This window comes from Phodopus roborovskii, unplaced genomic scaffold (genome assembly GCF_943737965.1).
Source record: "Phodopus roborovskii unplaced genomic scaffold, PHOROB, whole genome shotgun sequence".
NCBI lineage: Eukaryota > Metazoa > Chordata > Mammalia > Rodentia > Cricetidae > Phodopus > Phodopus roborovskii.
In genome coordinates this window covers 15,987,121-16,007,680 of record NW_026125052.1, presented here as the reverse complement: position 1 = coordinate 16,007,680, position 20,560 = coordinate 15,987,121, and the positions used below count along the sequence as shown (strand labels likewise).

Below are 20,560 nucleotides of genomic sequence, written 5' to 3'. Positions count from 1 at the left end.
ATTTTCAGAACATTTCACGAGCAGAGATCTGTCTAGCATATTTCCGTAGAACTCAATTTACAGGAGCATGACAAAAGGATCGCTGTTACTCCAGCTCATCAAAGTTTGTCCTTCTCCAGTTCATAATGTGAGATTCCTGGCTCTCCAGCTGTCGTCTCTAGAGTTCCGTGCTTTATTGCGAAGGCAGGGTTTTTATGAGTTTCTTGCCTGGGTGTGCTGCAAACCTACAGTTTAGACTCTTGAAAAAAAAAAAAAAAAACGGCTGACACACGCTGCCCTCATAAGCCTTCCGGGTTAGATTGCTTCCTTTTCTAAAAGTCCCCTTTTCTGCTCTTCACAGAGCTCTCCATAACCTTGACATGCCCTGCCCTGCAGTGTACAATCAGTAGGGTGTCTTGGCCAAATAATATGAATTCTCCCATTTTTAGTTAAACTAATGGCTAGGGTATCTTAAATGCTAGCTATTTAAAGATGAATGCAGAGACCGTGGCATGGTGATACACCTTTAATCTCAGCTCAGCACTTGGAAGGCAGAGGCCAGCCTGGTGGAAATAAGGAGTCCCAGGCAATTTGGAGTTACATAATGAGACCCTGCCTCAAAAAAATTAATAAATAAATACAGGGATTTAAGGAATGGCTCAATCAATAAAGTACTTGTTTTCTATGCATATTTCTTAAAACCTGTGGGGGAAGGGAAGGGTAGCTACCCTTGATTGTAATCACAGCTCTGGGGAGGCAGGGACATGAGGGTCTCTATGGCTCGCTGGCCAGACAGCGTCACCATGTCACAGAGCTCCAGCTTCAGTGAGAAAAATAAGGAAGACACTGTATGTCAACCTTTAGCCTCATAAATGTGCATGTGCACACCAGAACACCTACACACAAAATATGTATGTTCTATTGGGATTTTATTCTGTACAAATATTATGTGCGTGTTATATAACAAGTGCAGTATGGCCTTGTTTGTCTTAGCTAAGGGTGGGAGGCTGATAGATAGATGCTCGTGGGTGGGGCTTGGCAAATATTGGTCTTCCCTGTTGCAGAATGTTTAGCAACCATAGAAGAAAGTGAAGAATTTGCCAGGCAGTGGTACATCCCTGCACTCTCAGCTCCTGGGAGCCCAGACAAGAGGATAGTGAGTTCAGGGTCAGCCTGGGATGCAGAGCAAGACTTTCCTTTTTTTTTTTTTTTTTTTTTTTTTTTTTTTTTCCCTTCAGAAAGGAAGAAAAGGAAAGGAAGAGGAAGGATTTCTCTTTAGTGTTTAATTGGCATGACTACATATTTATGGCATACACTGTTACATTTTGATTTACACATACATTGTATAATAATCAGATCAGGGTAACTAGTGTGTCCATCTTCTCGACACATATCATTTTCTTGTGCTAAGAATAAGAACATTGAGCAGCTGGAGAGACGGCTCGCAGGTTAAGAGTGGTTACTACTCTTGCAGACCAGAGTTCAGTTTGCAGTACCCATGTCAGGTGGCCCACAACCACCTTTAACTCCAACTCCAGAGACTCTGAAACCCCTTCTCCATGATGCATACATGTACATGCACACGCAGAGATACATGACTAAAAATAAAGTGTCTTTTAAAAAAGAAAGAACAGGCTGGGCATTGGTGGTGCACACTTTTAATCCCAGCACTCAGGAGGCAGAGGCAGGCTGTTCTCTGTGAGTTCCAGGCCAGCCTGGTCTACAGAGCTAGTTCCAGGACAGGTTCCAAAACAATACAGAGAAACCCTGTCTCAAAAAACAAACAGAAAGAAGGGAAGGGAGGGAGGGAGGGAGGGAGGAAGAAAGGAAGAAAGGAAAGGAAAGGAAAAGAGAAAAGAAGAGAAGAGAAGAAAAGAAAATAGTTCCCTTGACCAGGCATGGTAACTCATGCTTGTAATCCTAACACTTGGGAGGTAGAGTCAGAAGGGTCAAAAGGTGAAGGTTATCCTTAAATATATATTAATATCAAGCTTAAGACCAGATTGGGCTGCATGAGACCCTATCTCAAATAAATTAAAGGAGGCTGGGAGATGACTTAGTAAAATGCTTGCCATGTAAATATAGAGGCCTGAGTTTTTATATTTTATTTTATATGTATGAGTGTTTTGTCCGAATGTATATATGTGCACCATGTTGTGCCTGTTGCTGGTGGAGGTCAGGAGAGGGCATCAGATCTGCTGGAACTGGAGTTACAGATGAATGTGAGCTGCCATGTGGTGCTGGGAATCAAACCCGGGTCCTCTGCAAGGACAGCCAGTGCTCTTCATCACTTGAGCTGTCTCTCTCTCTAGCCCCAGTAATAAATTAAAAAATACAAAGTAGAAAGGTCATGAGGAAAGGCAAGATGTGAAGTCAAACTAGTTACTATTGAGCCTTAAAATACACTTTTTATTTTGTTGGGTTTTGAACTTATTTATGTAAGATCCACTATCCCCCCCCCCTTTTTTTTTTTTTTTTTTTTTTCTAACCATTTGGGAATAGCTCTATCCTCTGCCTGTCCCATCCCCATATTTTAGAAGCAGATAACTGAATTTCACGAATTCATAGCTGGACAACTTGCTTCCAGATGAACAACATCTTGAATCTCACCAGGGATGACCCCCAAGTTTGACCTCTGGCCTCCACATATGTATGCCAACCTCCCCCACATCCACAGAATGGAGAGGGGAAGGAACAAAGGAGGAAGGAAAAGAGAGAGAAAATCCCCTCTTCTGGCTATTTAAAAACATACAGCTACAGTCACATACTGTGTTGTGAGCACCAGACCACATTCCTCTCCAGCCTAATCGCACCTTTGTAACCCATTGACCAGCTGGCTGGATGGAATAAGAAGCAATTTATTAAAAGTTCACATGCTAACCTATTTATCAATAAAGTTGCCAGCTAGAAAATTTCCACTCTTCCATGCCAAGTTGCTTCACTTTGAGCTGGAGTTCTTGGCAGGTGTCAAGGGCAAGTGTTACACTTGTGACCATACATGTTGTGTGCACTTTCTCTCTCTGTACTCACTTAGAAAGCCAGCCTGGTTGTTCTTTTTCTTTCTTTTTTTTTTTTTTTTTTAAGGGGTCTCATGTAACCCAGGCTGACCTCAAACTCTCTGTACCAGAAAATGACCTTGAGCTCCTGACCTTCCCGTTTGCACCAGTCCTGGCAATGTTTTCGATATCTAAATTCCCAGTGAATCTAGACCAGGAGCCATGACGAGACAATACTTTGTTCTGACGATAGTTATTAGAACCAGAGTCAGACTGCAGGGTTAGCAGCTCCCAAGCCAGCGCCCTGAGCACAAGGTGGCCCTCTAGCTGTGTTGTATATGAGGACAACATTGTGCAACCTTGTGTGTCTCTCGGAATGGGCAGCCTACGAAAGTCTGAGTATGCTCAGGTTTGGCAAGACAAATCCTGCCAACTCCTTCCAGCCATGGCTGCCTTTCTTTTGCAGCTGGAGAGACTCGGTCATGCAGCTCTTCTTTTATGTGCTGCCTTCTCTCCCTCTCAGGGCAGGGTGCCATTCGCCGTGCCTGACAAGGTGCTGTGGCCGCAGCTGTGTGAGGCGCTCAACATGAAATTCAAGGCCGAGGTGCAGAGCAGCCGGGGCCTGACCAAGGAGAACCTAGTGTTCCTGGCACAGAAACTGTTCAACAGCAGCAGCAGCCACCTCGAAGACTACAACAGCATGTCGGTGTCCTGGTCCCAGTTCAACCGGGTGAGTGGCCAGCCGCCAGTAGCTCTTACTCCAATCTTTCCAAACGTTTGCCTGCGGGAGTTCCCCTGCCCTGGGCCCCTGTTCATAGTTCTCATAAACTCTCCCCAAAGTCGCAGAAACATCTGTGTAGACAGACAGCTTGAGAGTTAGTTGGGTCTCATGAGGAGTCACATCTCTTCATGGTGTGGGTAAGCCAGACCTTGCATGCCTTGCGTGCAGTTAGCACATTTCTTCCTTTATGAAGGAAACAGTGTAGCAGATGTGAGCCAGACTCCTTCCCAGCTGTCCCAGAAGCTCTGATGTGGAATGCCAGCTCAGGCTTCCAGGGGGGGGACACTCAACCCCCAAAAAGGGGATATGGACAAAGGAAACATCTCCTCTGGCATCTGTCAAATCTGTGACTGGGTCAGACCTTTGATTTTGCCTGTTAAACTTCTCCCCCCCCCCCCGTATGTCCTCACCCCCAGACTTTCAGATGCCCTTAGTTGAGAGCGCTTGTGGCTTCTCCGTCTTCTGAATGAATGGTTCTGTGCTGGCAGCTGCTGGTCAGCAGAGGTCAGGGACTCAGACCTCAGAGCCCTATCTTTGCCATATCTTTGCCATTGTGGTGAAGCCCCCACCTCCCACAGAACCTGGTTACTGTACTTGGCTGATAATTACTGGGAATGTGTGTGTCTGATGTCAGCATCTCTGTGGCTTCGTACGATCTAATTCAGGTCAGACCTATGAACCCATCCTGTGTCTTGCTAAAGCATAGGCTGTGATTCATAGCAGGTCTGAGGTGGGCCTGGGGAAATGTACATTTCTCAGAATCTCCCAGGGGATGCCAATGCTATTTGTTACCCACCACACGTCAGAAATAGCCAGAGTCCAGTCCACCAAATCTAGCTGGAAATGTAGCAGGATCCCGCGGGGGTTGGTACCAGCACTGTGGCTTTCACTCCTTGCTTCTTTCTTTCTTCCTTTCTTCTGTGGTCTCTCTTTGGGGCTGTAAGAGCACTTAGTGCAAGGCAGGGTGTTTGCCTGCTTCTGGAGGCAGTGGAGATGTTTGTTTTCCATCTAAAAGTGTCTGTATAACTCCCATGCTGCCTGTCTGTAAGCACAAGCCAGGATTCAAAGCTTTTCAGTTTCTTTCAGAGGACTGACAATCTGGGAAGCCGGAGTCAAATCTTCCTTCCCCATCTCTTCCTCGAATATGTTTATAGAGAACCTGAACAAAGGCAACAAACCCATTCAAAGTTCTGTTTTAGTCTTCTGGTGGCTGGCTCTCTAAATTTAAGTCTTACTCTCCAGGCAGTTGGGTCCTCAGAGTTCAGCCTTATGCTTCCAGCATCCCTGAGAATCCTGTTCCCCTCCTTGCCATCTTGCTCTGTGTGACAGAGGTGGGTTCACATACACCAAGGCCACCAAGTCTTGTATACCTCCTGGGTGACATCTAGAGTTTATGTTAGTTCAGAACAAGCCAATCCTTAGCAGGTTGCATGGGAAGGGTCTCTCTACAGGATACAGGACCAGTGTCTTCACGGCAGATGCTGAAGTGCCTCTGTCATACATGCAGCGGGTACTCCAACACTTACTCTGGCTTTCTTCCTGTCCCATATTGTGTCTCCAACCAGGAGAACTTGCCAGGACGGAATTACACTTTCTGGCAGTGGTTTGACGGTGTGATGGAGGTGTTAAAAAAGCATCTCAAGCCTCACTGGAACGATGGGTGAGAATCATCTTTACTCCTGCTTTCTTTTTTCCATGTTTCCAAGGCTGCTCTTGAGCTCAAGCAATCCTCCTGCTTTAGTCCCCCAAGTAGCTGGGGCTGCAGTCACCTATTAAGTCGGTACTAGAATACAATAGTTTTCTTCCTGGCATTGTTACCCTCTGACTCTGTCCCTCTGACTCCTTCATCCAGAGCCATCTTGGGTTTCGTGAACAAGCAACAGGCCCACGACCTTCTCATTAACAAGCCAGATGGGACCTTCCTGCTGAGATTCAGCGATTCTGAAATCGGGGGCATCACCATTGCCTGGAAGTTTGACTCTCGTGAGTGCCTCTCCCTTTTTGTGACACATTCTGACTTTGTGTCCAAAGTTAGCTGCTTTTGTTGAAAAACAATTTTAATACATCTTTGTTGAGAGCATATTGTTTGTTGGGGCCAGTCCTAATTACAGGAATCACTAGCATAACCCTGACACAGCTGCTCGTAAGGCTGTCTGTGAGCAATCTTATTATGGGAAATGCTGAAGTCTGGCCTTAGAATGGGCAGCCGGCGCAGACACTTCCCTTTTGAAATATTTGCCTCATTGTTACTAGCCTGGAGCTCATTCCAGTCACCCTGAATAGTAACAATATGATAGCTCCATGATTCCCTAATTAATGTAAGGTGTTGTCACTGAGCATTGCCACCCAAGAATGTCCCTTCTTTAGTCTGACCCTTACAGTGAAGCGGGGTAGCTTGCTAGTTTACATGTTTTATGGTTTAAAGTTCTACCAGCTTGACCAGCTCTTATGCTTTCTTTGGCTCTGGGTATGCTCTTAGGGAATAAGATTTGAGTCCATAAGAGCTGCTTTTCTTTCTTTTTCTTTTTTCTTTTTTCTTTTCTTTCTCTTTTTTATTATTATTTTTGTTTGTTTGTTTGTTTTTCCAGACAGGGTTTCTCTGCAGCTTTGAAAGCTGTCCTGAAACTAGCTCTTGTAGACCAGGCTGGCCTCTGGCCTCGAACTCACAGAGATCGGCCTGCCTCTGCTTCCCAAGTGCTGGGACTAAAGGTGTGTGCCACCACCACCCAGCCACTACTTTATTTTATTTTATTATTTTGTGTGCAGGTGTTTTGCCTGCATGTTTGTCTGTGCACTGCATGAGTGCAATGGTCAGAGGCCAGAAGTGGTCATAGGATCCCCTAGAACTGGAGTTATGGATAGTTGTGAGCCATCATGTGGGTGCTGGGAATCAAATCCCAGTACTCTGCAAGAATAAGTGCTCTTAACTGCTGAGCCATCTCTCCAGCCCCAGAGCTTTTTCTTTTAGACAAGGAGGACTCTACTTGAACTTGAGCCCACTGAGATGTCTGGCTTTCCAGGGAAGTGATGTATATATCTGCTTATGTATTGAGACATCTAAGAAGACCCTATCTACAGCTGTGACTATTTTGGGATGAGCATTTCTGTTGGTGTGATTTTAATAAGCGGTTTAGACTTTAGGCCTGTGGATTTTAAGATCTCACATTCAGAAATTGTGGTTAGAATGTAATTGTTCTATTTATTAATCTAGAGGAAAGAATGTTTTGGAATCTGATGCCTTTTACCACTAGAGACTTCTCCATCCGGTCCCTGGCTGACCGCTTGGGGGACTTGAATTACCTCATATACGTGTTTCCTGATCGGCCAAAAGATGAAGTATATTCTAAGTACTACACACCAGTACCATGCGAGCCTGCCACCGGTGAGTGTCCATCTTTGATGGGTTTTGTACTGACTTTAGTTTTGGTTTTGTTTGAGGTTTTGCTAGTATGTGTGTGTACATATGTGTATATATGTGTACATGTATATATGCATGGATGTGCAGATTTCTTTCATGCAGGAGACTGAAACAGCACCCCACTGGTGTTCAAGAAATACCTTGGTCGGGGTCAAAATAGCTCAGTTAGGAAAGTGTTGGACTGAAGAAATACCCTGGGCAGATGTGAACCCTATTTGTGTTTGTCTATGAAAACACCTCTGCCTCTTGGGTGCCTGAGATTAACGTTGCACAAATATTCCATATTGTTGTAAAAATGTTAGGAAGTACACAAAATTGAAAGAAGAAATGCTTCACACACATCTAGAAGTTAGCTTCTGTAGACAGCTTGGTGGCAGCCTTCAACGTTCTGTACCTGTGTGTTCTGTTCTCTCCCCTGGTACTTGGGAGCTTCTTACATGGAGGCTGCATTCTGGTAAGAAAATGGAAGCAGCAAGTGAGTCAACGGTGATATGTGTCTGCTCAGCAGAGGATACACTGAAGGGAAACTGAGCAAAAGTGAAGGATGGAGACCCAGTGGGGAGAGGAGGTTTCTGAGGAAGTGATGCGTGACTAAACTTGAACAAAGTAAGGAAGCTGGCTTTGCAAAGACCTGGAGAGCAAACATCCTAACAGGGGTGTCCAAAAATCTTCCAGAGCCAGAAGGCTGCTTCCAGCCAAGCAGGAAGTTGGTGGTATGAGCTGAGACCAGGATACTTCGGCAGTAGAAGCTAGGGATAAAGATCAAACCATGCATAAACCTTTGTACCATGATTTCAGACACACACACACACTCATGCTCTTAAGCTTTACAGGTCAAAGCTGGGAGGGAGTGGTGCACAATTTTGATCCCAGCACTTGGGAGGCAGAAGCAGGCAGATCTCTGTGAGTTTGAGGTCAGCCTGGTCTACAGAGTGAGTTCCAGGACAGCCAGGATTGTTACACAATGAAAAAACAAACAACAACAACAAAAAAAGTAATTACAGTTCAGTAATACATTCATACCATGTCATCATCTTCATGATTGCACAGGGTTCCATTACACAGACTCTGTACTGTATTCAAGGTTAGGTAATGAAGATTCTTTTTTTGTTTATTTGTCTTTTTGTTGTTGTTGTTTTTCTTAAGATTCTTATTATCTAATTCCATTTTCACTTGTGACTGATACTGAAATAACCTAGCACAAGTATCTTGTTCAACTATTTCCCTAGGATAAATTCCTAAGCAGAGTTAGGTCAAAGGGCATATGCTTTTTAAACTTTTTGATACACCTTTCCAAAACTGCCTTCAAAAGGTCAAATTCACTTTCCCCACAAATACCTGTTGGACATCTGCTTCTCTGTCCTCTTGCCAACCACAGGCTAGCCATCCATTCCATGTCTGCCCGTCTGGTTGGCATAACAATGTTACCTTATACCTTATACCTTATAGCTGGGCAGTAGTGTCGTACAGCTTTAATCCCAGCACTTGGGAGGCAGAGGTCTCTGTGACTTGGAGGACAGCCAGGGATACACAAAGAAACCCTATCTTGAAAAACCAAAAACCAAACAAACAAAAACTACATTAGGTTTTGTGTGTATTTCTCTGATTCTAGGTAACCTTTACATGTGATGATAATAATTTCAGACTAATACATAGTACTAATACATAGTAGCATAGACTAATACATAGTAGCAGCAGCTAGCATTTGCTGAATGCCTCCTTGTGCCGGGAATTCTCCTAGACATGTTTCCTACAGTATCTGTCTTAGTTGCTGTCCTATTGCTGTGAAGAAACACCATAACCAAGGCAACTCTTATAAAGGAAAGCATTTACTTGGGTGCTGGCTTGCAGTTTCAGAGGCATTATCATCATGGCAGGGAGCGTAGGGGCATGTGCGGCACCAGAGCAGTAGCAGAGAGATATATCCTGACACCTGGAGAGAGAGAGAGAGAGAGGCTGGTCCTGCTATGGAATTCTGAAACCTCAAAGCACACCATGGCAACTCATTTTTTTTTTTTTTTTTTTTGTTTTTGTTTTTGTTTTTGTTTTTCAAGGCAGGGTTTCTCTGTGTAGCTTTGGAACCTATCCTAGAACTTGCTTTGTAGACCAGGCTGGCCTCAAACTCACTGAGGTCCGCCTACACGGCAGCTCTTATACAGGAAAATTTTGAATTGGGTGGCTTACAGTTCAGAGGCTTAGTCCATTATTGTCACGGTGGGACATGGCAGCAACGTAGGCAGACATGGTACTGAAGAAGGGGCTAAGAGTTCTACATCAGGAAGAGACTGCCACCGTGGACCTGGTTTGAACATAGGAGATCTCAAAGCCCACCCCCAGCGACACACTTCCTACTACAAGGCCACACCTACTCCAACAAGGCCACACCTCCTAATAGTGCCACTACCTATGGCCCTATGGGGGCCATTTTTATTCAGATCACCACGCCTCCTAATCCTTCCAATCCTATCAAACAGTTCTACTCCTTGGTGACTAAACATTCAAATATATGAGCCTACGAGGGACATTCTTATTCAAACCACCACAGTATCTCATTTAATCCTTGGACCACCTCTGTAAAGTACTTGGGGCAGAGAGTGAGTTCAAGGCCATCATGTGCAACTTAGTAAGATACTGTCTCAAAGCCACAAGTGAAAAGAGGGCTAGGAAAACAGCTTAGTGATAGAGCCTTTGCCTAGTATGTGAGATGCCCTAGGTTCAGCGCCCAATACCAGGCAAAAAGAGTCAGGCACAGTCATGAACCCGAGCCCAGCCTAAACTACTGCATCTGGAGTTCTTAGCCAGCCCGCCCTACATTGTGAGAGCCTGTCTCAAAGGAGAAAAAAAATTGTTTTCACAAATGAACAGCACTAGCTGTTGACTAGATGTGCATGGACGTGTCTGTCTTTTCTGTGTGGGCTCTAAACCATGTCAGCCAACCTGGAAGGTGGCTGATTTGTGGTCCCAGTGCTGCACATCTCCAGCAGGCCTTCCAGCAGACAGAAATATCACATGCTATGTCATGTCCTGAGTTACGATTAGGTGGCTGTGTTCTTGAGGGAGGTGTCACTGTGGACACTGGTTTTCACTGCTCTTCTCCCCGGCAGCAAAAGCAGCTGATGGATACGTGAAGCCGCAGATCAAGCAAGTGGTCCCTGAGTAAGTGTCCAAGCCCAGCTCTGTTCTCCTGGTGCATCTCTCCCACTTTGTGCTCTTCCCTCAGCACCCATCACTCTCTGCTGCTGAGTCCAGCATCCCTAACCCTCTGGTAAACCCAATTTAGTTTTTGAGAAGAACTGAGTTCCATCATGCTGTGGCCATGCCCTTGGGGTCCTGAAAAAGACATGAAGATGTCCTCAAGCCCCTCCTTCAGTCCATATGGCTGAGACTGTGTTCTGCTTCCTTCTATAGGTTTGCTAATGCATCTACAGATGCCGGGAGTGGCGCAACCTACATGGACCAGGCTCCCTCTCCAGTAGTATGCCCCCAGGCTCACTACAACATGTACTCACAGAAGTAGGTCATGCTCTCAGAGACTTATGGGGAGGAACTAGGGCCTTGGCTGCAGGCTGGACTTCTTAAGGCAATGGAATGAAGGTCAAAGGAACCTGCAGGCTCTCTAGACCTGACCTCACCCAGCCTAGGCCCAGGCTCTGGCCTGTGGGAGGGGGAGATTCCTTCCAGTATTTAAAGCATCAAGTGGCCATAAGCAAATGGCATCCACTTGTCTTCTCTGAAGATGGAGATTTGCCGCTCTGTGTTTAAGGATTAGGTGGAGTTTGGGTGTGGGCGGATAGGATGGGTACTGAGAACTGAATCTCTGCAGACCTAGCCAGCAAAGGCCTCTGAGTATATCAGATGATCTTTCCAATGAGGGCCTAGGTTGAAGGGACAGTCCAGATCTCTCACCGGATTGGTTGTGGGGTTTCCAGTGACCTCTGATAACCTTTTTACCTCCCCTTCATCATCATCTCTCTTTCCCTCTGAAGCCCCGACCCTGTCCTTGACACCGATGGAGACTTTGATCTGGAAGACACGATGGATGTTGCACGGCGCGTGGAGGAACTTTTAGGCCGGCCCATGGACAATCAGTGGGTCCCTCACGCACAGTCATGACCAGACCTCACCACCTGCAGTTTCATCACCCTCGTGGAGGGACTTCTCGTGGATGTTTTAATTCCATGAATCGCTTCTCTTTGGAAACAATACTCATAATGTGAAGTGTTAATACTAGTTGTGACTTTAGTGTTTCTGTGCATAGTGGCACCAGTGAAGGGAGTGTGTGTGAGTGTGTGAGTTTGCACGTTGTGTTTTTCCCACCCCTTGCTGTCCAGTCTAAGCTACAGTGCCAGGGCAGAGGCCAGGCTTGTTTTTACCTTGTGCAAAAAGGCAGTTGGTTCCCTGAATCCTGGAACCTGGCCATGTGTCTTAAGGGTGACTGAACTTTGACACGTGACTGTTCAAGTAAGAGAAAGACAAAGAGAGGAAAAAGCACCTCCTCTCTGGGGAGCCTTCATCCCTCTGCCAGGCAGTCCATAGTCCAAGCTGTCATTGTCTCTGCCTGCGTTCTGAAAAGTAGATGACTGTCTGTTGATAAAGAAAGCCGGTGACTCACATGTCCCCTATCCCCTTTGCACATGTGGATGGAAAGGGGAGCTGTATAGAGTGTTGGGGCAAGGGTGGTCACAGGTTTTTGGATGGGTGGTGGCTGTTTCCACCACTGAACCCATCCTAACATTGGCTCCTTGTCCTCTGCTCCCTCAATCTCTGTTTCTAGAACTGCCACTCAGCTTATGTGTGTGTACTCATGTGGAAAGGAAGGAGGGCCACCCAGCTCAGAGCTTACAGGTGATGCCCTGTGCTCGCTCGCTCTGCCAGCATAGTGTTGTGTACCCAGTCCTGGCCCCAGACACCGGGCGTGGCCCGTCTGTGCTACCCTCCCCCACTCTGTGCTGTGGCAAGGCTGTGCCTGCATTACCCAAGGCTTTTCTAGAAGCTTGTTGATAATGGCTTTCTGCAAATGTCCAATGGTGTTTTTGTCTCTAAACCAGGTCTTTTTATGTTTTTCCCATTTGCACCCTAATTTGACATCAAATTTCTCTCTTCCTGCATCAGGTCTGGGTCCTCTGTACCCAGGTCACCTCTTTTCCCCTTCAGTGTCACAAAGTGTCCTGAGGAATAGCTGGTAGGAACTGTGGCCTGCACCTGGGTCCAGCCTGCTAAGCAGGCAGCCGCCACAATGGGGTGCTGGGTGCTGCTGGGAGTTGGGGAAATGCAGTCAGCAGGTTTGCTAGGAAGTTTGGTAGACTGTAGAAACAAAAGCCTCAGTGTAATTTCCTTCCATAGTCTCTGTAGCGTCACCCGAGGGAAGGAAGGGGCTGCAGTGGGCAGGCAGGGAAAGGGGCAAGCAGAGAGCGGCTACCACTCAGCCTGCAAAGCCCCTCTTTGGCTTCCTCTCCAAACAAGGGCAGAGCCACACCCAGGAGAGGAAGGCCCCAAAACCTTATTTTTATACATGCAAGTAAATAAACATATTTTTTTTACAAAAATAACTTCTGAATTTATCAGTGTTTTTGCTGTTAAAGGAACATACTCCTGTGTCGTAAATTATTTATTGGAAGATGACTTTTTAAAAGCTGCTGCTTGCCTTGGCTGGGTTTTGTACACTGATTTTTCTATGCCTGGTGGTAGCCTCTGCCTCAGGTGCTCGCTTGGATGGAGGAGGTGAGGCCCCTCCCTGCCCCCTCAGGAGAAAGCGGGAACTGTTTGAGGAATCCAGGTTTAAGGGACTCTTCCCCACCTGTCGTGTGGCCTGTTTGTCACACAAGGGTGCGGATTAGACACACTTGTCAATTGATTGTGGACTTGGCCCCAGCGCATGGGGACAGCAGAGCAACCCCGCACACCGAAAGGTTCCCAGCTTTCTCTCAAGTTGGGTTGGAGCAGGAGGGCTCCGCAAGGCTGGGTTTTCCTGAGGCTGTGCCTGGAGACGGGAGAGGCTTTTAACTGGAAGTTCTTTTCCCTATCTGCATGCTGGTCTCTCTCCCCACTCCTGCACACAAAGACAGGGCAAGGGCAGGTCTCCACCCACCTGCCTCTTGCCTGCAAGCAGACCCACACATGAGTCCTGAGAGGTCTCAGCTTGGGGTGTGTCGTGTATGGGACTTTGTAGGGGTGGAAGGAGATTCAACATGTCTATCTCTTACAATGAAAATATTCTTTTATAATTTCTCTTTTTAACATTTTGTTTCAGATACATATTTTAGTGTCGAGGCAGATTAGTATATAGCCACCAAAAAGTATTGTGTATAAATTGGGGCAGCCAAAAAACTGTGTATTTTATGTTACAATAAAGGCGTCTTCTTAAGGGCAGTGTTGAGTCCTCATTCCTTTCCACCATGTGTCAAGGGAGGGTGGCTTTAACAGGAAAGCGTTTTCAATCCTCAGCATGACCCTAAGGGGAACTAGTTGGAAGCCAGTGGCCTGAAATGATGCATCATGGGCTTTGATGGCAGACAGGGGCATCTCTCGCCTTCCTGCTGGGAAATGTTTGGGAAACTGAACTGATAGCCATCTCAGACTCTCCAAATACTCTTCCTGATGGAAAAACCAGCCCTGATTGAATTCCTCCCCTGAGCCTGGCACCATGTCGGGAAACTGGTGATGATGGGACATTGGTTCCTGCCACCCCAGGTCGTTATGAAATACAGAAGAACATGAAGGAAAAATCATGGGAAGTCTGGGTTGGCCTTTCTTCCCCTCTCTTTTGTGACATTGGGGCTTGAACATAAGGCCTCACGCATGCTAAGGAAGTTCTCTGCCACTTAGCTATACCCCTAATGCCTGGCCCTCCTCTTGAGATAAGGTCTCAAATGTTGAACTCACTGTTTTCCTTTCTCAGTCTCCAGAGTAGTGGGCCTACATCCCCAGCCCAGTGTCTGGGAAAACTCAGGACAATCAACAGTTTAGGAAGGGAGAGGTCTTCAGCCCAAGGGAGCACGGAATGTAGGCTTAGAGGGAAGCAGGAGAGGGCTGGAGCCAAGGCATTACTGTGTGTACTAGAATTTCCTGCTTGGTGCAGTGCAGGCCAAAACTCCTGCCCACTCCTCACGTGTTCTCTGGAGGTCCATGCTGTGAGAGGTCCCTTGGAAGGGGATGAGGCTGCAAGGCAGGCAGGGGACCGAATGACCTCAGAGGCCTGGCTGAAGGCTTGAACTATGCCTGAGTGAGATGGTAGGAATGACCAGATTTCCATCTTAAGAAACCCTGTCAGAGTTACTATTGCTGTGATGAAACAACATGACCAAAAAGGAAGTTGGGGAAGAAAGGGTTTATTTGACTTACACTTCCACAACACTGTTCATCATCAAAGAAAGTCAGGACAGGAACTCAAACAGGGCAGAAATCTGGAGACAGTAGCCGTGAAGGGATGCTGCTTATTGGCTTGCTGTGTCCACGGCTCAGCCTGCAATCTTACAGAACCCAGGACCATCAGCCCATGAATGGCCCCATCCACAAAGGGCTGGGCCCTCCCTCATCAGTCATGAATTAAGAAAATCTACTACAAGCCCGCCTATAGCCTGATCTCACTGAGGCATTTTCTTAATTGAGGCTTTCCCTTCTCCAGTGACTCTAGTTTGTGTCAAGTTGACATAAAACTAGCCAGCACACCATACTATAAAGTAGGCATGGTGATACATGCCCATAATTCCAGCCTTGGTAGGCAGAGGCAGGAGGATCAGAGGTTCAAGGCCATCCTTGGCAACAAGAGACCTCATCTCAAAAAAGAACAGGGGGAGACCAGGTGGGCAGCACACCTTTAAGCCCAGACTCAAAAGCAGGTGAGTCTCTGGGTTTGAGGCTAGAACTCTGTTCTACAGTGTGAGTTTCAGGATAGTCAGGGTTACACAGAGAAACCCTGTCTTGGAAAGTCAAAATGAAACAAAGGAAGGGAGGGAGGGAGAGAGGGAGGAAGGGAGGGAAGGAGGGAGGGAGGGAGGGAGGGAGGGAGGGAGGGGGGGGAAGGAGAAAGAGAAAAGACAATGCAAAAGCACTTACTCTCTTGCAGAAGGCCGAATTCAATCCCCAGCACCCACGTGGTGACATAACTATCTATAACTCCAGTTCCAGGAGACTCAATACCTTCTTCTGGCTGCACTGGACACCAGACATACACGTGGTACATGTGCATCTATGTAGGCAAACATTCATACACAAAAAATAAAAACAATTTTTTGTTGCTTTTTTTTTTTTTTTTTTTTTGAGACAGGGTTTCTCTGTACTGTTTTGGAGGCTGTCCTGGAACTCTCTCTCTGTAGACCAGGCTGTCCTGGAACTCACAGAGATCCACCTGCCTCTGCCTCCCAGGTGCTGGGATTAAAGGTGTGTGCCACCATTGCCCGGCTATAAACACGTGTAGCCCAGGAGGCTGGCCTCGAACTCATGATCCTCCTGCCTCTGCCTCCTTCAGCAAATCCTATTGGCTTGTGCCACCTCAACCGGCCTTTTTTTTTTTTTTTTTTTTTTTTTTTAAGAAAGAACAATCCTATTGCAGCTTCAGCATGTGTAGCTTGAAAGGAGACGGAACAAGTAATGAAGGAAAGCTGGGAGGCCATTTCAGTAGTTCAAGCAAGAGAAGATGATGTCATCTGGGGACCCACGGCTGTGGATCTGAAGCATAGTCATAAATGTGATAACCAACATTGGAGTACAGTTGAAATCTAGACACATTACAAGTTTGAGGCCTGGAAACAGTTCTATGCTCCTCAAAGGGTTGGGACTAGTTCAATTGTAGAACCCTTGTCTCTTGTGCTAAAGGCTCTGTGTTCGATCCCTGGCACAAAAAGTTAAAAAAAAAAAAAAAAAAAAGAAGAAGAAGAAGAAGAAGAAGAAAAAAGCTGGGCAGTGGTGGCACACGTATTTAATCCCAGCACTCAGGAGGCAGAGGCACGTGGATCTCTGTGAGTTTGAGACCAGCCTGGTCTACAAAAGCTAGTTCCAAGACAGCCTCCAAAGCCACAGAGAAACCCTGTCTCAAAAAAAAAAAAAAAAAAAAAAAAAAAAAAAAAAGTCTTAGACAGTTGTTAATCATGGGGTAATGGGGAAGCATGGCAGGGAAGAAAGGAAACCGAAAGCTTCCGAGTATAAATCCGGGTGGGAATACATTTTGAAAACATTCATGTGCACTGAGGCTGTAGCTGTGTTGACTGAGCACTTGCCTGGTATGCATGAGGTTCTGTGTTTGGGAGGTGGAGGCGGGAGGATCAGAAGTAACATGTTTGAGTCCATCCTGGGATAGAGAACCTATGTTCTGTTCTGTTCAGTTACAACAGCTGTACTTGGGGGTCTGAATGAGCTTGTTAAGTTATAGCATGAAAAAGTAAACAAATAGCAGACACATAGCAAACATCAAGTCAGGCGTTTATACCATCTAGAAGAGATGACGAGAGTAGCCTGACTGGAAAGCACACAGAGGGGATATCTCCAAGCTGGAGGCTTAAAAACATCCAACAGAGATGGAGTGTGGAAGCCGGGACAGTCAAATGGAGTCCCTGATGGACCTTATTCTCTCCATCAATGGATTCTGATAAAAAATGTAGTCTGTCTGTCTTTTTTTCCACCGTGGGGTGAGCTATGGTAGCCTCTGTTAGAAATGGTTTCTCTCTGTAGCTGATCTCAAGGACATGTTTTTAGTTTGGGGCTGTTTTGCTGTTCTTCAGTCTCTCCATTCCAGAGCCAGGGGACTAGCCTGCCCCAGGACATGGGGGCTTGGAGGACAGTCACATCATGCACACACATACACTCACCATAATAATCAAAATGTTGTTTTTTAATCACTTATGTAATTTTATGTGTAGGGTGTTTTGCCTGCATGTGTTTAAGTGCACTGTGTGTGTGCTTCATGCCCGTAGCAACCAGAAGAAGGTGCCCGATCCCCTGGAACCAAAAGGAAACTGAACCTCGGTCCTCTGCAAGAGTAGCAAGTGCTTTTAGTCATCTCTGCAACCCCCACACACTTTTCAAAAAGTGTAAGCATGGACACTTTCTAGATCATGCCATGGAACCAATATTGTCCTAATGCCAAAACCAGACTAAGACATCACAAGACCAACATGACTCATAAATATGGACACAAACATCCTGAACACATGCTAACAGATGGAACTCATCAACATATAAAAGGAACTCTACATCACCAACCACAAAGTCGGACTTATCTTTGTGATTTGGAATGAGCCTGGCATACGAAAGTCTATTTGAGAATCAACAGAATTAAAAAGAAAAGATGGAGAGGCTAGAGAGGTAGGTCAGTTGACAAAATGTTTACTGCAGAGACGCAGGGCCAGAGTCTGGAAAGCCCAGCACCCATGCAAAATGGCGGGTGTAGGGCACATGGCTGTGTTTCCATAGTTAGGAAGGTAAAGACGGGGCCTATGGGGTTACCTACCCAGACAATCAAGTCCAATCTAGGGGCTCCAGGTTCAGGGACAGATACTATCTTTAAAACAAACACAAAAACTAAAATTACCAGGCAGGTGGTGGCGCACACCTTTGATCCCAGCACTTAGGAGGCAGAAGCAGGCAAATCTCAGTTTGAAGCCAGCCTACTCTGCAAAGCAAGTTCCAGGACAGCCAATACACTTTGCCAGAGAAACCCATCTCAAAAAAAAAAAAAATTCAGATGAAGAATAATCAGTGAACACCACCCAACATTGGACTCTGGCCACTACACACATCTGAATCACATACTCATGTACACACTCATGTGCACGCGCGTGCGTACACACACACACTCTCTCTAGCCACTTTGGTGGTGCACATCTGTAATTCCAAAGGAAGAGAGACAGGAAGGAAGGAGCGAGCAAAGGAAGGAATGAACAAATGAACACAGATAGGAAGAGTTGACTATGAGGGTGCACACCTGTCACCCTAACTTCAGGAGGCTGAGACGGGAATGTAATTCAATTGCAATGTGAGCTGTGTGGCAAGACTCTGTCTCAAACCTCTTTAAAAAGAGGAAAGGCTGGCATGGTGGTGCACACCTTTAATCACAGCATTTGTGAGGCAGAGGCAGGTGCATCTTTGACTCACTCTGGTCTACAGAGTAAGTTCCAGGACAGCCAGGGCTACAATGAGAAGCCCCGGAGAGAGGGAGGAGGGGAGAGAGGAAAAACTGGCATGATCATTTCAAAAGATACAAAAACCTGATAGCTGCCATCACACTGGGGAAAACCTAAGATCAGGAACAAAACACAGAAGCAATCGTGATGCCCCTGGGTGGGAAAGCATCTTGCCGGCAAGTCCATTCCCTCACCGGTGTTAGCGCCTACTTCTGTGGAATTCCCATGTACACTGAAGACCAGCTGAGACATCCAGCCCCATGAACCGAACAACTACTGGATTCTTGGGCCTTCTGTTGGTAGATAGCCATTGCTGGATTACCTGAACCACAGTCTGTATGACAGTCTAATAAATCCCCTTCCTCTGTCTCCTCTAGCACTCTGGAGATAGTAGTAAGAGGATCAAGAGTCCCAAGTCATTCTTAGCTACCTACCAAGTTCAAAGTCAGCCTGGGCTATACGAGAAGTGGCAGGAGGAGGATGGAGAGATGGTCCAACAGTCAAGAGCACTTAACTGCTGCCATCCCAAAAGATCTGAACTCCTGTTACCCCTGTTAGGTGGCTTACAACCACCTGTGACTCAAGCTCCAGCAGATCTGAAGACTTCTTCTGGATTCCATGGGCAACTGCTCACATGAAGACCCACATAAACATATAATAAAAACAAATATATCAGAGCTGGAGGGATGGCTCAGTGGTTAAAAGTACTGGCTGCACTTCCAAAGGACCAGGGATCTTTATCCCTAGCTGGTGAGCTGGCCCATAGAATACTGGCCTTTCTTGCCCCTCTGAGCCACTGCTCCTCCTCAGGCCCTGTTAGTTCTATGCAGAGGGATAACTGCTCTGACCAGCCAGCATTACTGTACACTAAATTACTCTAGGCCATCAGGTCACCTTGTGGAAAACTTGCCTGAAAATTCATCCCATTTTGAGACTTTTTACAACCCTTTACATACCCTTAAAAAAGAAAAAAAACCTTCTAATTCTTTAAAGTAATACTAAAATTAAAACTAAATTAAATTACAATGCATCTTAGGCTAATCCTGAAAAAGCCCTTATTATCCCTGAACATATAAAGTTAAGAAAACAAAAAACTAGCTGGGTGTTGGTGGTGCACGCCTTTAATCTCAGCGCTCAGGAGGCAGAGGCAGGTGGATTTCTGTGAGTTCAAGGCTAGCCTGGTCTACAGAGTTAGTTATAGGACAGGCTCCAAAGCAATACAGAGAAACCCTGTCTTGAAAAAACAAAAAACAAAAGGAAAAAAGAAAGAAAAGAAAGAAAAAGAAAACAAAAAACTGTACACATTGACCAAGGTTCAATTCCCAGCCCCCACGTGGCAGCTCACAACTGTCTGTAACTCCAGATCCAGGGAATCCAGCACCCTCACACAGACACACATGCAGGCCAAACACCAGTGAACATAAAATACAATATAAACTAAATAACTATTCAAGTGTGTTTTTTCTTGAGATAAAGTCAGTAACATTCAATCACTGGTAAATTTGATCAAACTAACTATATTACATTCAGGTTTAACAATTATAAAAGATGGAGGTAATTTTCTTTTCTTTTCTTTTCTTTCTTTCTTTTTTTTTTTTTTTTAAACATAAGATTTCTCTATGTAGCCTGGCTGTCCTGAAACTCTCTGTTAGACCAGGTTGGCCTACCTGGCCTACAGAGATCTACCTGCCTTTGCCTCCAGAGTGCTGGAATTAAAAATATGCACCTCAATCTGGTTATTGTTTATTCCCCCCACACACACACACACACCCCTCCAGACAAGGTTTCCCTGTGTAGCTTTGGAGGCTGTCCTGGAACTAGCTCTTGTAGACCAGGCTGGTCTAGAACTCACAGAGATCCACCTGCCTCGGCCTCCCAAGTGCTGGGACTAAAGGTGTGAGCCACCATTGCCCTTTAAAGCCAAGAATGTGCTTGAATGGTTCTTCTTCCCCAGCCTCACAAATACTTTGTGTCCACTGCACCCTGGAGACTTTTTGTGTTTTCCTTTTAAAGATGAGACCTCCATGTAGTTCTGGCTGGCCTTGAACTTGTTACACAGCTGAGGATGACCTTTAGCTCCCAGTCCTCTTGCTTCCACGTTCCTGAGGATTGGAATGATAAGCGTGCACTACCACACCTCCACAGCTGTGGTTTTTAGTTGTTCTCAAGTCTGAGCCTGTTCCCGGACAGAGGGCAAACTCTCCCTCCTTTCTCTTTCTTGATAATCATGCTACCCTGGCCCTAACTCCTCCTTCTACCAACTTGAACT

The 20,560-nt window shown here is 46.0% G+C and overlaps 1 protein-coding gene across 3 annotated transcripts in view; it reads left to right on the top strand.

Annotated features, from left to right (window-relative positions):
- Stat5b (signal transducer and activator of transcription 5B) overlaps nucleotides 1–13,543 on the top strand; it is a 67,314-nt gene extending 53,771 nt beyond the window's left edge. For all 3 annotated transcript variants that reach the window (XM_051176532.1, XM_051176515.1, XM_051176524.1), the window contains 7 exons: nucleotides 3,499–3,705; nucleotides 5,322–5,416; nucleotides 5,609–5,739; nucleotides 6,968–7,138; nucleotides 10,279–10,330; nucleotides 10,583–10,687; nucleotides 11,161–13,543. In XM_051176532.1, the coding sequence (XP_051032489.1) occupies nucleotides 3,499–3,705; nucleotides 5,322–5,416; nucleotides 5,609–5,739; nucleotides 6,968–7,138; nucleotides 10,279–10,330; nucleotides 10,583–10,687; nucleotides 11,161–11,287 (888 nt within the window). In that variant the 3' untranslated portion in view covers nucleotides 11,288–13,543. The remainder of the gene's footprint in view (nucleotides 1–3,498; nucleotides 3,706–5,321; nucleotides 5,417–5,608; nucleotides 5,740–6,967; nucleotides 7,139–10,278; nucleotides 10,331–10,582; nucleotides 10,688–11,160) is intronic.
- The last annotated feature ends 7,017 nt before the right edge of the window (nucleotides 13,544–20,560 follow it).